Source organism: Bufo bufo, chromosome 5 (genome assembly GCF_905171765.1).
Source record: "Bufo bufo chromosome 5, aBufBuf1.1, whole genome shotgun sequence".
NCBI lineage: Eukaryota > Metazoa > Chordata > Amphibia > Anura > Bufonidae > Bufo > Bufo bufo.
Window position 1 is genome coordinate 505,484,144 of NC_053393.1, and position 16,134 is coordinate 505,500,277.

The following is a 16,134-nucleotide window of genomic DNA, read 5'->3' on the forward strand; positions in this document are numbered from 1 at the left end:
TTAACTACAGGGGAGGGGGGGCGGCCGCACTGGCCACCAATGAGTTAACTACAGGGGAGGGGGGGGGCGGCCACACTGGCCACCAATGTGTTAACTACAGGGGGGGGGGCTGCCCCCTGCTGCCTGGCAGCACCTGCCAGGCAGCAGGGGGCAGTCATGTACACAGTTCTTTTAGTATATTCTAACCTGAAGCGTCCCCATCACCATGGGAACGCCTCTGTGTTAGAATATACTGTTGAATAGGAGTTTCACGATGTAACTCAAATCCGACAGTATATTCTAACATAGAGGCGTTCCCATGGTGATGGGGACGCTTCAAGTTAAAATATACCATCGGATTGGAGAAAACTCCGATCCGATGGTATACTAACTCCTGACTTTACATTGAAAGTCAATGGGGGACGGATCCGTTTGAAATTGCACCATATTGTGTCAACGTCAAACGGATCCGTCCCCATTGACTTGCATTGTAATTCAGGACGGATCCGTTTGGCTCCGCACGGCCAGGCGGACACCCAAACGACTTTTTTTTCATGTCCGTGGATCCTCCAAAAATCAAGGAAGACCCACGGACGAAAAAACGGTCACGGATCACGGAAAAACGGAACCCCGTTTTGCGGACCGCAAAAAAATACGGTCGTGTGCATGAGGCCTTAATCTGTGTTAGTGAGAACTTTGCCGAGATAATCCATCCCACCTCACAGGTGTGGCATATCAAGGTGCTGATTAGACAGCATGAATATTGCACACATGTGCCTTAGACTTCCCACAGTAAAAGAAAACTCTGAAATGTGCAGTTTGATCACACAGCACAATGCCACAGATGTTGCAACGTTTGAGGGAGCATGCAATTGGCATGCTGACTGCAGGAATGTCTACCAGAGCTGTAGCCCGGTAGCCTGTGCAATGAATGTTCATTTCTCTACCATAAGCCGTCTCCATAGTCGTTTCAGAGAATCTGGCAGTACATCCAACTGGCCTCACAACCCCAGACCACGTGTAACCACACCAGCCCAGGACCTCCACATCCAGCATGTTCACCTCCATGATAGTCTGAGACCAGCCACCCGGACAGCTGCAGCAACAATCGGTTTGCATAACCAAAGAATTTCTGCACAAACTGTCAAACCGTCTCAGGGAAGCTCAGCTGCATGCTCGTCGTCTTCATCGGGGCCTGCACCTGACTGCAGTTCGTCATCGTAACCGACTTGAGTGGGCAAATGCTCACATTCAATGGTGTCTGGCACATTGGAGAGGCGTTCTGTTGATGGATGAGTCCTGGTTTTCACTATTCAGGGCAGATGGCATGCAGCGTGTGTGGCGTTGTGTGGGTGAGCGGTTTGCTGACGTCAACGTTGTGGATCGAGTGGCCCATGGTGGCAGTGGGGTTATGGTATGGGCAGGCGTATGTTATGGACAACAAACACAGGTGCATTTTATTGATGGCATTTTGAATGCGCAGATACCGTGACGAGATCCTGAGGCCCATTGTTGTGCCATTTATCCACGACCATCACCTCATGTTTCAGCATGATAAAGCACGGCCCCATATTGCAAGGATCTGTACACAATTCCTGGAATCTAAAAACAACCCAGTTCTTGCATGGCCAGCATACTCACCGGACATGTCACCCATTGAGCTTGTTTGGGATGCTCTGGATCGGCGTATACGACAGCGTGTTCCAGTTCCTGCCAATATTCTGCGACTTCGCACAGCTATTGAAGAGGAGTGAACCAACATTCCACAGGCCACAATCAACAACCTGATCAACTCTATGCGACGGAGATGTGCTGCACTGCGTGAGGCAAATGGTGGCCACACCAGATACTGACTGGTTTTCTGCCCCCCCCCCACAGTAAGGCAAAACTGTGCATTAACATTTCAGAGTGGCCTTTTACTGTGGGCAGTCTAGGGCACACCTGTGCAATATTCATGCTGTCTAATCAGCACCTTGATATGCCACACCTATGAGGTGGGATGAATTATCGCGTCAAAATAGAAGTACTCACTAACACAGATTTAGACAGATTTGTGAACAATATTTGAGAGTAATGGGTCTTTTGTGTATGTAGAAAATGTTTCAGATCTTTGACTTCAGCATGCAAAATGGGAGCAAAAGCAAAAGCGTTTATATATTTGTTCAGTGTATATTGAGTAATGTATGTTGTAAATATGATAACAAAATGTCATCTATAGATTGATACTATTAACCATCTAACTGTTTTGCCCGAGTCCAGCTCAAGCAGTGGGAAAAGTAGCTAACTGGAGGAACAAGAGCTGCTTTAGATGCTGCTATCTCCTGATTGGTAGCAGCTAGAAACATGCAATTGGTCTTGTTTAAAAGCGTTCAGACAATACCAGAATGACAGCAATATGTTCATTGCAGGGGAAGATATCACTGATAGAAATCGGGATGCTGTGAATGCAGCTAAAAGTGAAATTAAAATCATGTTTTACCCGCGATTATTCACGACCCAATTTCTTACAGTGATTTCTCCTCTGTTGCTTGGACTTTAGCTGTTCCTATGAAAGGAGTATTATCTTTCAAACAAGACCAGTTGCATGTTTCTATCTTCTACCATCCAGGAGATAGCAGCATCTAAAGCAGCACTCCCCCCTCCAGTTAGCTACTTTTCCCACTGCACGAGCTGGACTCAGTCAAAACAATTAGGTGGTTAAGGAACCAATTTTAGTGAAGAACCACTCAAGCAATTTTGGCTTAGTGCATAGATACATAATACATGCAGGCAGGGCTTAATAGGTCCTTTACTATTGCAGGCCTGGGAGCCTAAACAAGGCCTAAGACTGCCATAGCAATCAATCAGCAACCCATTATTTTGACGAGGCGGTGCCGATCAGAATGCTTACGGAGCTCTCTTCCTCTGACTAACTCTCAGATGGAATAGTCTGCGTCTGAGGGGTTAAATAACTGGGATGCCTGATCTCAGTCATTGTGATGCATCTATCTAGACCATAATGCCCAATTCAGGGATGAATGAGTCTATCTGTGTGTTAGGGCACATGCACACGGCCGTAGTTTTGGTCCGCTTCTGATCCACATTTTTTATGGATCATGTGTGGACCCATTCATGTCAATAGGGGCCGCAAAATATGCGTCTGCGTCCTTATATTCGTTCTATGGCCCTGCAAAACAGACATTCCTGCAGGAGAAAAAAAATGACAGCGTGCACTCGGCCGGCATCCTTGTTTTGCGGATCCGCGAAACACTTGCAGCTGTGTGCATGAATCCTTATGTGCAGTCCCGAGGGGGAGACAAATTCATATGACATACAGTAGCTGTATTGTATAATGGTGCTCAATCAGTGCTCTACTCAACCATAATGAACTAAAAATATACTGTTTTCTGCTCTTCTTATGAAGGCACTGTGATATATTTCTTATCTGTAAATGTTGTATAATTTTATGTTTAGCAATGAACTGTTTGAACTCTTTTCTATATGACTGTAGTACCTTTCCTCCATATGTATATTGCCAAAACTAAGAATTCAGAAGATCTATTTTGAATTTTTTATTCCACTTATCCAATTTATAGTTAAAAAAAGAACAAAAACTGCGTTACTCTATAGTGTTCTGCTCCCCTGATCCCTGCCCATATACATTATAATATGGTTTGTTATATTGATTTTCTTACCTATGAACACTCCAATTTTCCTTCCACGAACATTTTCAGAGGAATAGCCTGCATCTTCCAGAGCTCTATATGTGCATTCAAGCAGTAATTTGTGTTGTGGATCCATATTGGCAGTTTCCGAATTATTCATTCCAAATACTTTAATGTCAAGTTCATTAATCCTTAAAAAAGAAAAAAGCTTTTTTTGTTTTGAATTTAGAGATGTGCATTCACTGGACCAACCTGGATAATGTAACCTAGCGGCCTATCCAAAAGACTTCCTATTTTGGGAAGGCCACCTCCTATAAAGAGCAGATTTCCCAAGAGACTTTGGATTCCCCATGCATTATGAATGTTGGCCATCTTCTTTAACCCCTTAAGGACCTGAACAATTTTTGTGTTGTCATTTTTTTCCTCCCTACCTTCCAAGTGCCGCAACTTTTTTAGTTTTCTGTTCACATAGGCCTTTGAGGGATTTTTTTTTGCAGGACAAGTTGTATTCTTTAATGGCAACATTTAATTTACCATGTTATATTGGACAACAGGAAGAAAAATCTTTCTGGGGTGAAATTGAGAAACCCACAATTCCGAAATGGCTTTTGGGTTTTGTTTTCACAGTGTTCACTGTGCGTTAAAAATGACACAACGACCTTATTCTGCTGGTCAGTACAATTATGGTGATACCCAAATTATGCACTATACTGTGTGTTTTTTTAACCCAAAAAAATAGAAACCTTTGCATCGCTATATACAGACACCCAGAGTTTTTTGAGGGCATGTTTTCTGCAGGACGAATTGTGTTTTATTTTTATTTTTTTTACATTTTGGGATACATTACTTTTTAATCACTTTTATCAATTTCCTTTTTTGGGAAGGAGGGCCTGGTGACAAAAAAAATCAGCCAATCGTGACTATAGATATTTTAATAGTTCAGACATTTTGGTAATACCTATTATGTTTTTTTTACTGTTAATTTATTTTTATATGCAAAGTTTAAACTAGGGACTGGGGGAGGGTAATTACGTTATAGGATGGGAAGATAGTGCAGATAGAGACCAGGGGCAAGGTAATGTGACTGGGGGAGGAATGGAAGGAGGAATTAGAACAGTTCAGAAGGAAAGGTGTAGAGTAAAAAATATACATAAACCTCTTAATTGTATGTATACTAATGCCAGAAGCCTGACTAATAACACTGGTGAACTGGAATTAGTGATGTGTGAGGAGGACTATGACATAGTGGGAATAACTGAGACATGGCTGGATGATAGCTATGACTGGGCGATTAACGTACAAGGTTACAGTCTGTTTAGAAAGGATTGCAAAAACCGGAGAGGGGGAGGGGTCTGCCTTTATGTAAAGTCCTGTCTAAAGCCCACAGTCTGAGAAGATATAAGTGAAGGAGATGAACATGTGGAGTCACTGTGGGTAGAAATACATGGAGGCAAAAACAATAATAAAATACTAATAGGAGTTTATTATAAACCACCTAATATACCAACAAAAAAAAAATATATGATTTATATAATTCTATTTTCATCCTCACAATGCTCCATTTTGTGTAGGATGCCTTTGTGGTGCATGTGGACCGCGCCGGCATCCTCCATTGTACGCATTTTTTTCTGGGGATGGTCATTTGCTGTGGTCCACATGCGTTGGGACTGCTCCCCCAATGAGAAACACGCCACAGTGTTTGGGGTTTGAGCAGTTCCCCCATATTTGCCACTATATTTTAGTGATTTTGTAATATACCAGAGTCCACAGAAAATCTGCTACTAAACGAGATAGACGAGGCGCAGATCATAATGAGGTAGTTCAACTACCCAGATATAGACTGGGAAACTGTAACCTGTATATCTCATAAAGGAAACAGGTTCTTGGCAATAACCAAAGGCAATTACCTTTCCCACTGTTTCAGGACACGACTAGAGGGACAGCTATACTGGACTTAGTATTAACCAATAGACCTGACAGAACAACAGATGTGCAGGTTGGGCGACACCTGGGAAATAGTGATCATAAAGTAATAACCTTCCAATTGTCATTCAAAAGACTGTTTCTTCAGGGAGGAATAAAAATACCAAACTTCAAAAAATCTAAATTTAGCCAACTAAGAGAGGCCATAGGCCTAACTAACTGGGACAAAGTCCTCAAAAATAAAAATACAGCCACAAAATGGGATATTTTTAAAAGCATCCTAAAATCTAATTGTGAGTGTTACATACCTTATGGGAATAAAAGCTTAAGGAACAAGAAGAAAACTATGTGGATAAATAGAACTGTAAAGAAAGCAATAAATGACAAAGCATTTAAATCACTAAAACAGGAGGATAGCGAGGAAGCACTGAAAAACTATAAGGAAAAAATAGAATATGTAAAAAACAAATAAAAGCAGACAAACTAGAGAGCGAGAGATTAATTGCCAAAGAGAGCAAAACTAACCCTAAAATGTTCTTCAATTATATAAATGGTAAAAAGTATAACTCTGAAGGTGTCGGCCCTCTACAGAGTAATGAGGGGGGAGTTGCAGACAGCGATGAGGAGAAAGCAAAGCTATTAAATATTTTTTTCTGCACTGTATTCACTGAGGAAAATAAACTGTCAGATGAAATGCAGAATGTAAAAGTAAATTCCCCATTTAAAGTGCCTCGTCTGACCCAGGCAGGAAGAAGTTCAGCGGCGTCTTAAAAAGATTAAAATAGACAAATCGCCAGGACAAGATGGCATACACCCCTGTATCCTAAGAGAATTAAGTAATGTCATAGCCAGACACTTATTTCTGATACTTAAGGACTCTATACTGACAGGGAGTGTTCCACAGGATTGGCACATAGCAAATGTGGTGCCAATATTCATAAAGGGTCCAAAAACAGAGCCCGGAAACTATAGGCCAGTAAGTTTAACGTGGGTAAACGGTTTGAAGGTTTTCTAACAGATGCTATCTTGGAGTACCTCAATGAAAATAAGCAAATAACGCCATATCAGCATGGCTTCATGAGGGATCGGTCATGTCATTAAATGGTACACACTCAAATTGGGTCACTGTCACTAGTGGAGTACCTCAGGGGTCAGTATTGGGCCCTATTCTCTTCAATATATTTATTAATGATCTTGTAGAAGGCTTGCACAGTAAAATATCAATTTTTGCAGATGACCTTAAACTGTGTAAAGTAATTAACACGGAAGAAGACAGTATACTGCTATAGAAGGATATGGATATATTGGAGTTTTTTTTTTGACGGACCCATTGACTTGAATGGGTCCGTTCTCCGTTTTCCACTGACAAGAATAATACAGGTTATATTTTTTGATGGACTGGAATGACGGATCACCGACGCGGAGAAAAAACGGAGGACTATCAGTTTTTTTTCACAGCTCCATAGAAATTAATGGGACCTCCGCTAAACTGTGAAAAATGACGGAACAGACGCGGATGCACACAACGGTCGTGTGCAGGAGGCCTTAAGGTGATGCCCACTTTGGTTACTGAGAATGAACTGATCACAGGGTGTTCCTCTGCTACAGTAGAAACCCAGAGATTGACTATAATCTATGGGAGAACCCAGCATAGCCGTTCCCCTGCAGTGCCACCACAGTGGATATGAAGCGTTTGTGCAAGCATTCTAAAAATGGCATATAATAAATAGGAGCTTTTCTTGAATTGCTGTGCAGAGTCAATCATAGTTCAGTCTCTGTGTCCAATCATAGAGCAAGTCAGGGTATTTAAATCAGCTGTTCCCAATCATCAGTGCCTGGTATTTTGTTTGTCTAGGCCAGTGATGGTGAACCTTTGAGAGACCGAGTGCCCAAACTGAAACCCAAAGCCCACTTATTTATCGCCAAGTGCCAAGCCAGCAATATAACCTGAATAGCAATATTTTCCATGTATCATTTAGCTATAATAGCCTGCCTACATTCAATGCACTGCCTGTGCCATTCATAGTACGCACTGCGCTGATGAAGGACAGGAAAAATCAAAGGCATATTAGTACACCAAAGACTTTTTTCAAGGGTGCGGGTGCCACAAAGAGGGCTCCGAGTGCCGCCTCTGGCACCCGTGCCATAGGTTCGCCAACACTGGTCTAGGCTCTATAATTTTTCATTACTATTGCTTTCTGGTTTTGACCTGCGCTTGTCTTTGGATTATCCCTTACTGCTGATTCAGCTCAAATTGACTCTCCTAGAAACAGAATTTTCTTTTGTTTGCTTACAGACAACTCTATGAATGTTCTTCAGTGGCCCAGCCAGGGCCCTGACTTGAACCCAAAAACAACTATGGAGAAAAGGAAGAAACCTAAAAATGGCCGTCCGCCAACCGTCCCCATCCTTGAGAGGAGCTGCATAGAAGAATGGCAGAAATTCCACAAACCAACAAATCTTGTGGCATCATACCTAAGAAGACTGGAGGTGGCAATCGCTGCCAAAGATGTTTCAACTAAGTACTGAGTAAAGGGTCTGAATGCTTATGTCAATGCAAGATTTTAGTTTCTCCTTTGTAATATATTGGCAAAGACTTCTAACATTCTGCTTTCACATTGTCATTATGAGGTATTGAGTGCAGATTTTTTTATTTATTTTTTATTTTAGCACAAGGCTGCAACATAAAATGTCAAAAGGGTCTGAAGACTTTCCAAATGCATTGTATATTAATTTTTTTTTATTTTTTACAAATTCATTAAAGGGGTTATCCGACTTAAATAAATCTATTCTAATTGCATTTATTGTAGACCAGTGAAAGATTCTTAAAATCGCTTTCATCACCTATCTATCACTATTTGGCCAGTTCAGTTCTGGGTCATGTGACCCCCGACGTCAGCAAGCCTGCTCTGCTGATGACGTTTCGTTTACAAGCTTCTCCCTGCTTGAGGGAGTGGCCAGGCTCTGTAAACGAAACGTCAGAGCCTCTGGTGCCCTCCCCTCTCCAGCTCTCCTCACACTGCCTCGGCTCTGCTCTGCTGATGATGTTTCGTTTACAGCCGTCTCCCTGCTTGAGGGAGTGGCCAGGCTCTGTAAACGAAACGTCAGAGCCTCTGGTGCCCTCCCCCCTCCAGCTCTTCTCACTGCCTCGGCTCTGGTATGCAATCGCTCATGTGCAGTACATACCAGAGCCGAGGCGATCTCTTCTCCGGCAGCAGGGTATGTTTGTCCCTCCTGCATTCACTGGGGCTAGAGGTGGCAGTTTGTAAACGTTCCCCTCTGCATCGGGGGATCGTTATTACAGCCCTGGTTCCCCCCCCCCCCCCTTCCCACTAGTACACATTGAACACCCCCTGGGAAATATAAATAAATTATTGGCCATCATTATTATCATCATCAACATCATTATTCAGCTATATAAAATCCTTATCTGCCACCAATATATGTATTTATCTAAGCAATATCCATATTGAATATATATTTGAATAATATAGATATTGCTTAGATACAGATAATGCTAATGATATTTTCACACTAGCGGCAGGACGTATCCGACAGGCTGTTCACCCTGTCGGATCTGCCCTGCCGCTATTTGCCCGTGCCGCTGGACGGATCCGTTATTGCAATTGATTTCTAGACGTATCCACACCTGGATCCGTCTACAAATGCTGTCAGTTGTCACACTGATCGGCGGATCCAGCAGGCACGCAGCTCTGACGACGGAGCTGCCTTGCGGATCCGGCGTTGCAAAACAACTGAAGGACGGATCCGTCCTTCCGGTCTGCGCGTGCACAGAACATGAAAACTGTGAAAAAGACTGAAAGAGGGATCCGTCCATACGCATGACAAGCGGATAGGTGGATCCGTTATTGCAATGCATTTCTAGACGGACCCGCACCTGGATCCGTCTACAAATGCTGTCAGTTGTCACACTGATCGGCGGATCCAGCAGGCACTCAGCTCCGACGACGGAGCTGCCTTGTGGATCCGTCCTTCCGGTCTGCACATGCACAAACCGGGAATACTGTGAAAAAGACTGACAGAGGGATCCGTCCATCCGCATGACAAGTGTGTGTGTATTTATTTATTTTTTTGCAAAGTGCAGAGCAGGGTGAAGGAAAGGTCAGGTTGTTCACGCCCAGAAATATTCATGAGGCAGAGCTCAGGCTTTGTTGTTACACGCCCCCTCAGCATGTACTTCAGCATGTAAACAAAGCAATGACAGAACCATAAAAAGGTGTAAATATGGGTTTTAACTTGATGAAATCTAGCTTAACCAAATTATATGTATATCCTGATGGATTTTAAGTGTTTTTTTTTTTTTTTTTTATTAACTCGAATAACCCCTTTAAACCTCAAAACAATCCTTGTTGTCTATCAAGTAATCATAGTGCAGTTTTCACGTTTCTAGAGCAGTTTTAAAAATGACAGCTAAGCTTGGATTGGTTGCTATGTGCAGCATTTTTTTTTTTCTTTTGATAGATGGTTTTGATAAGTGAAATCCACTTGCTTACAATTATTAAGCAGTGTAGAGAAAACATTCAACATTTTGGCAGTAAAATTTGTGAGAATAGCAATTGTGGTCATCAAAGAAAACAAGGCTACATCGAGGAAATGGCGCACATTTTGAGGCAAATCTACACTTGCTCACAAACAGGCATAAAATCGATGTGTGGAAGCAGTGGCGTAGGGATCGCCATAGCAACCATAGCAGTGGCTATGGGGCCCTACGCCACTGGGGGCCCGTCCGGGCCGCCTTCTGTTGATATTTTATTTTTTTTAATTTTATTTACACACACACACCACACACAGGCAGCCAGGCCCGAGCCACGGACCGCCTGCCCACTACACTAGACTAGTGTAGTGGGCGGGACGCGGGCGGACCGCAGCTCGCGCCTGGCTGCGGAGGAGTCAGGACTGGAGCAGGGCGCACGCAGGGCCGACACAGTGGCTGCGGAGGCTCCAGCCAGGCCACTGAGACTCAGAAGATCCGATGGTATATTCTAACCCCCAGGCGTTCCCATGGTGACGGGGACGCTTGCCTGGGGGTTAGAATATACAGGCCCACGCCGCTCACAGCAGTATATTTATAAACTAATCAGTAACTACTTTAACTTTAATCATTGCTCATTGCTGAGCTCTTTACTTGGATTATTTGGATATCTTACTCTGTCTTAGCTCCGGTAACAGCAGGCAGTGCGGGGGGCGGCGCTCACTCACTGACGTCAAGCGCCTGCTCCTCCCACTAGGCGGTGCAGTCGCGTGACGTCAGTGAGTGAGCGCCGCCCTCACTGCCTGCTGTTACCGGAGCTAAGACAGAGTAAGATATCCAAATAATCCAAGTAAAGAGTTCAGCAATGAGCAATGATTAAAGTTAAAGTAGTTACTGATTAGTTTATAAATATACTGCTGTGAGCGTCGGGGAGGGGGATCTGTGGATGGCACTGTTTAGGGGAGGGGGGGATCTGTGGATGGCACTGTTTAGGGGGTTTATCTGTGGATGGCACGGGGGGGCCCATAAATTTTTTTGCTATGGGGCCCATGCATTTCTAGCTACGCCCCTGTGTGGAAGTCTAATAATTTTATAGGTACTGTTTTAATGATTATTTTCCTTATATAACAGAAAGAAACATAGTTACTTACCCATCTACAAATGCTGCCCGACTGGTGTACATTTTGCCTGGTTTGGTATGATCAGAATCGTACCATTTTTTCAGGTCAAATCTTTCTTCTGGTATTTCTGTTGTACAATTTCTTCCGTCAAAAATAACTTTCCAGAAATTTTCTATGCCTTCACCTATTGAATGATCATTTCGTATGCAGATTACACAAAAATAAACTAGAACTCATACCATTCCTATATTTATAGTTACACTGACGAGCAAAAGGGTAACAATATTTTGATATTTTGACTTTCAGGCTCCATATCTCACCATACACTACAGCTTCGAACCATCATTGTATAGACAATCCTCTTGGCTATCTCATACATAAATTGGACTTACAACTATTTAGCATATGATTAGTTATGCAGAATCTTGTCTTGTAACTGCATTGTTACTGTTTTGCTCCTGGTGGTGGAACAATCTTTTTCTTCTTGTATGCTACAAATTACAACCTGTTCTCACATTCCCCTAATAGCTCAATGTGTTATTAGGTTGATTCCCAAGCAAAAGGAGACTGGTTGGAATCCATGAGCAGTCATGAAGAACAACATAATTATCCAGCTCATTGATAGCAGTATCTGGGCTAAGAAAATTGCCAAATTGCATCATGTGAGTGCCATGACAGTTGGCTGAATATGAAATTAAGCCTGTCCATCCATTCCAAAGCCAAGAGGAGGGCGCCCAGGCAAAATATCAGAGTCAACAAGTCAGCTCATCACAAGGTCTATCAGTTCTGGTGTGACAAAAGCTCATATGCTCGTAATGGTGAGATCACAGACACCCTTGCAAGAGACACGCATTACACAAGTCTGGAATGGTTGCCCAAAAAAGGGTGAAGAAGCCTTAACTTCACTATCGTCATAAGAAGCATCGGCTCCAGTTTGCAAAACAGTACAGTGGACAGTAGCAGATTGGAAATGTGTTATGCAGAGCGATAAGATGAAAAGATGAAAATCATTAGACAGGGCTCTGATTGGTGCAAATGCGTCTGGAAGAAACAAGGGAAAAGAGGGCTAACAGATTGAGAAATTGAAGAAACTGTCAAGTTCGGTGGAGGAAGCCTGATGATATGGGGTTTTTTCACAGCCAAGGTGTTGGATACTTGACCAGGCTTGATGGTGGTCTCAATGCTGAGCTATTTGTGAGTTACTTTGTACACTCTAGTACTATGGGTATGAAAAGGACGACATAGTGTTCCAGCAGGACAACGACCCAAAGTATACATCAAGATTGGTGAATAAATGGTTCAATGACAATGAAGTAGAGGTGCTGGATTGGCCCCCACAGTTCCCAGACCTCAACCCTATCGAAGACTTGTGGGTAGAGTTGAAGAAAAAGCTGTATTGGTACCCAAGTGAGTTGACCAGTATGCACCAAAGTTGGGAATGTGTAGAAGAGACCTGGGAACATGCTTGAATTAGATTGAGGGCATGCCCAGAAGGATTCAGGTAGTGTTGAAAGCCAAAATACTACCAAAATACTAAAAAATAAAATTTAGCATTTTAGGAGCAAAACAGTAGCAATGCAGTTACATGACAAGAATCTGCATAACTAATCATATGCTAAATAGTTGCAGGTCCAATTTATGTATGAGATAGCCAAGATGATTATCTATAAAATGATGGTAGTCTCACGTTCGAAGCTGTAGTGGATGGTGAGATACTGTATGGAGCCTGAAAGTCAAAGGTTCTATACATTGTTACCCCTTTTACTCGGCAATGTATAGTTCTCTGAAGTAATTTTATCTTAAAATTAATCAGTAGTACCCCACATTAACAAGATAAACAAACATGACAAAACATAAAAGTCACCTTTATTATAAAATGTCAGGAAACCCAGCATTCTTGCAACTTTCAATCATTCAAAGCTTTATTGTATATTCTTTCATTCCTGGTGTCTTTTGATGTCTTCCTCTGTTTCTTTGGAGCTGCTCTAGAAAATGGCTGTGAGAGCATCAGTGACTTCTCATGCTCTTAAAACGAACTGTAACTAACACCTCTGGTTCTTCAGGCAGGTTCCTTCTATTCAGTACAGTCAGCCCTGGGAAAAAGACCCCAGGGGTTGTCTTTTCAGGAATCCTGATGTTAGTGCACTCTAGTGTTGCTCTAACTGCAGCCTGTACCTTTAAGTTACAGAGCATAATGTATTTGCAAGAGTATGATAATACATTATGAGGATAAATAAAGTTACAAATAATTAGAATGATTTTAAAATGTAAGAAAAAGCTGTCCATAAAAAGTATTATTATGCCCAAATTATTTACACAAATCCTATATAGATTAGATGAACAGGACATTCGGTGTGAAATGGGAACAATACAAAAATAAAAACAAAACAATAAAATATGATGGCTGCTGAAATGTAGAGGTTTAAGAACAGGGGCATAGCTGTAGTGGATGCAGAGGAAGCTGCTAGATGGCCTGAACTCAGAAGGAGCCCACCCAAGAGGAGGACTAAAATATTTTATTGTCAGGGCCCCCTCAACAGTATTATACAATGACATTATATACAGTGACAATATATACAGTGACATGACATACAGTATATACGTGTAGGAAACAGACGGAGCGGCTGCTGGGCCTAGTCTGAGAGAGAGATCTTGGCTAGCCACAGGAGTGTGGGTTGCGAAGAAGTTGCTGGGGGGTGGGGGTCATTCCAAAATTTACTGTGAGACCCATTCATTTCTAGTTACACCTCGGTTTATGAACAAACTTGGTTCAAAATATGCAAGAGTTTGAGGTGTCTTGTAAACCTCATTTTAATGCTGGCAGCATGTTCTTAACAGTACACTTCCATAACTGTTTTATTACATACTGTTTTAAAGTCACTCCACAACTTAGTGACTCAGTTAGATCATCACACATTACACTGATAAGGATAATGGTCTTCTTCTTTTTTTTATTTTTTATCTACGACTGTCAAGACAACAATAGAGCTGTCATGTAGTTATCCCAATTTTACACGTACTATTATGATGAGGATTACCCTTCACATAACATTTTCTGACATCAGCAGTAAAATGATAATGAATAACCTATCTACATAGGAGGTTTTAGCATTTGTGTTGACTGCTACAGAAGGACAGTAATATGTACAGTGAGTATTTAATTTCCAATGGCATAGTACTACTGAAACAAAAAAGCAAAACCGCCAAAAATGTTAAAACATTTCTATGAATTTCTATGAATATTGAGTTTAGCCCCTTCCCAACCAGCACCGTGTACAGTGCAGCGGGATGTGACTAGCTTGATCAGTGGCAGGGGCACAGCTGTTGCTGATGTATTGTAATGAATTGTAGAGGAAATCAGACCCCCAAAAGTTGAAGTAAGAAAATAAAGTGTACATAGTAAAAAATTAAAGTTTCAATTAAGTCATATAAAATTGTATAAAATAGGGAAAAAAAAGAAAAATATACATATTAGCCGTCTGTAATGACTGGCTTTATAAAAATATCACATGATCTTTTCTGTCAATTGAATGCCGTAAAAAAAAAGTAAATAAAAACTATGCAATTTTTTGATCACCTTGCCTCACAAAAAGCGTAGTACCAAGCGATCAAAAAGTACCCCAATTTCCAATCAAACCATCTTCTCATCCTGCAAAAAAGAGCCCCTAGATAAGACAATTGCCTGAAAAAAAAATATATAATATATGGCTTTCAGAAAATGGCAACAAAAAACAAGATTTAAAAAAACAAAAACTTTTACTGTGTAAAATAAAATAAAATAAAATAAAAAAGACATATTAGGTATCACCACATCCATAACAACCTTCTCTAAAAAAATATCACATAATCTACCAAGCCAGGTGAAAGCTTTAAAAATAAATAATTAAAAACTTTGTAAGAACAGTCATTTTTTGTCACGTCACCTTACAAAATGCATAATATTGAGCGATCAAAAAGTCGTATGAACCCAAAAAAGGTGCCAATGAAAACGTCACCTCATCCTACAAAAAAATTAGCCCCTACATAAGACAATAAAAAAATAAAAATTATGGCTTTCAGAAAATGGCAATGCAAAAAGATGTGGTAAATGTAAAAGTGGTAAAAGGTAAAAAAAAAAATCTCTGTAATCGTACTGACCAGCGGAATAAAGATAACATTTTTCTTGTATGGTGTATGCCGCAATAACAAAACCCAAAAAGTAATTGTTGTATTTTGTTATCCTGCTTCCCAAAAAACTAAATAAAAAGTGATCAAACTGTTGCATATGCCCCAAAATAGAACCACAAAAAATAAGTCCTCACATGGAGAAAAACATATGTTTATCAAAAAAAGGTGTATTGGTACCTCAGACACTGTTCAATTACAACATGGTGCTCATAAACCAATCCTTCAAAATTAGAGTTGAGCAGACACCTGGATGTTCGGGTTCGACGGGTTCGGCCGAATTTCACAAAAAAGTTCTAGTTCGGGACCCGAACTTGACCCCGAACCCCATTGAAGTCAATGGTGACCCGAAGGTCCATATGGAGTAGGAGGTTGAGGAGGCGGTGAATGTGGCGGTGTAGGTGGAAGCGGCGGTGGAGGAGGAGGAGGAGGTAGCCTACACTGCTTTTTTGTTTTAAATTTATTTTTATTTTTTTAAATTAGGGTACACCCCAAAATAGTGGCAAACCTGTCATAACCCCCTCCAGTCGTGCTAAACACACGTTCAGACAATACACTGGCTGCAGGGCAGGCCAGCACCTCCAAGGCGTAAAGGGCAAGCTCAGGCCATGTGCCCAATTTGGAGACCCAGAAGTTGCAGGGGGCAGAACCATCAGTCAGTTTGTGTAGGCGTGTGCAAACATACTGCCCCACTATGTTGCACGTCCCTGTGATGTTCACAATCCAATTGGATATCTGCTCTATCAACTTTCGATGCTCTTTTCTGCGCCTACCATGTTGATCACGGATAGCGGCGAATCAGGGTTCCACC

The 16,134-nt window shown here is 41.7% G+C and overlaps 1 protein-coding gene across 1 annotated transcript in view; it reads right to left on the reverse strand.

Moving 5' to 3' along the window:
• LOC121002804 (highly reducing polyketide synthase PKS6-like) overlaps nt 1-16,134 on the reverse strand; it is a 71,259-nt gene that overhangs the window by 39,048 nt on the left and 16,077 nt on the right. Inside the window, 2 exon segments of the mRNA XM_040434355.1 lie at nt 3,654-3,814; nt 11,190-11,343. Coding sequence (XP_040290289.1) covers nt 3,654-3,814; nt 11,190-11,343 — 315 coding nt within the window.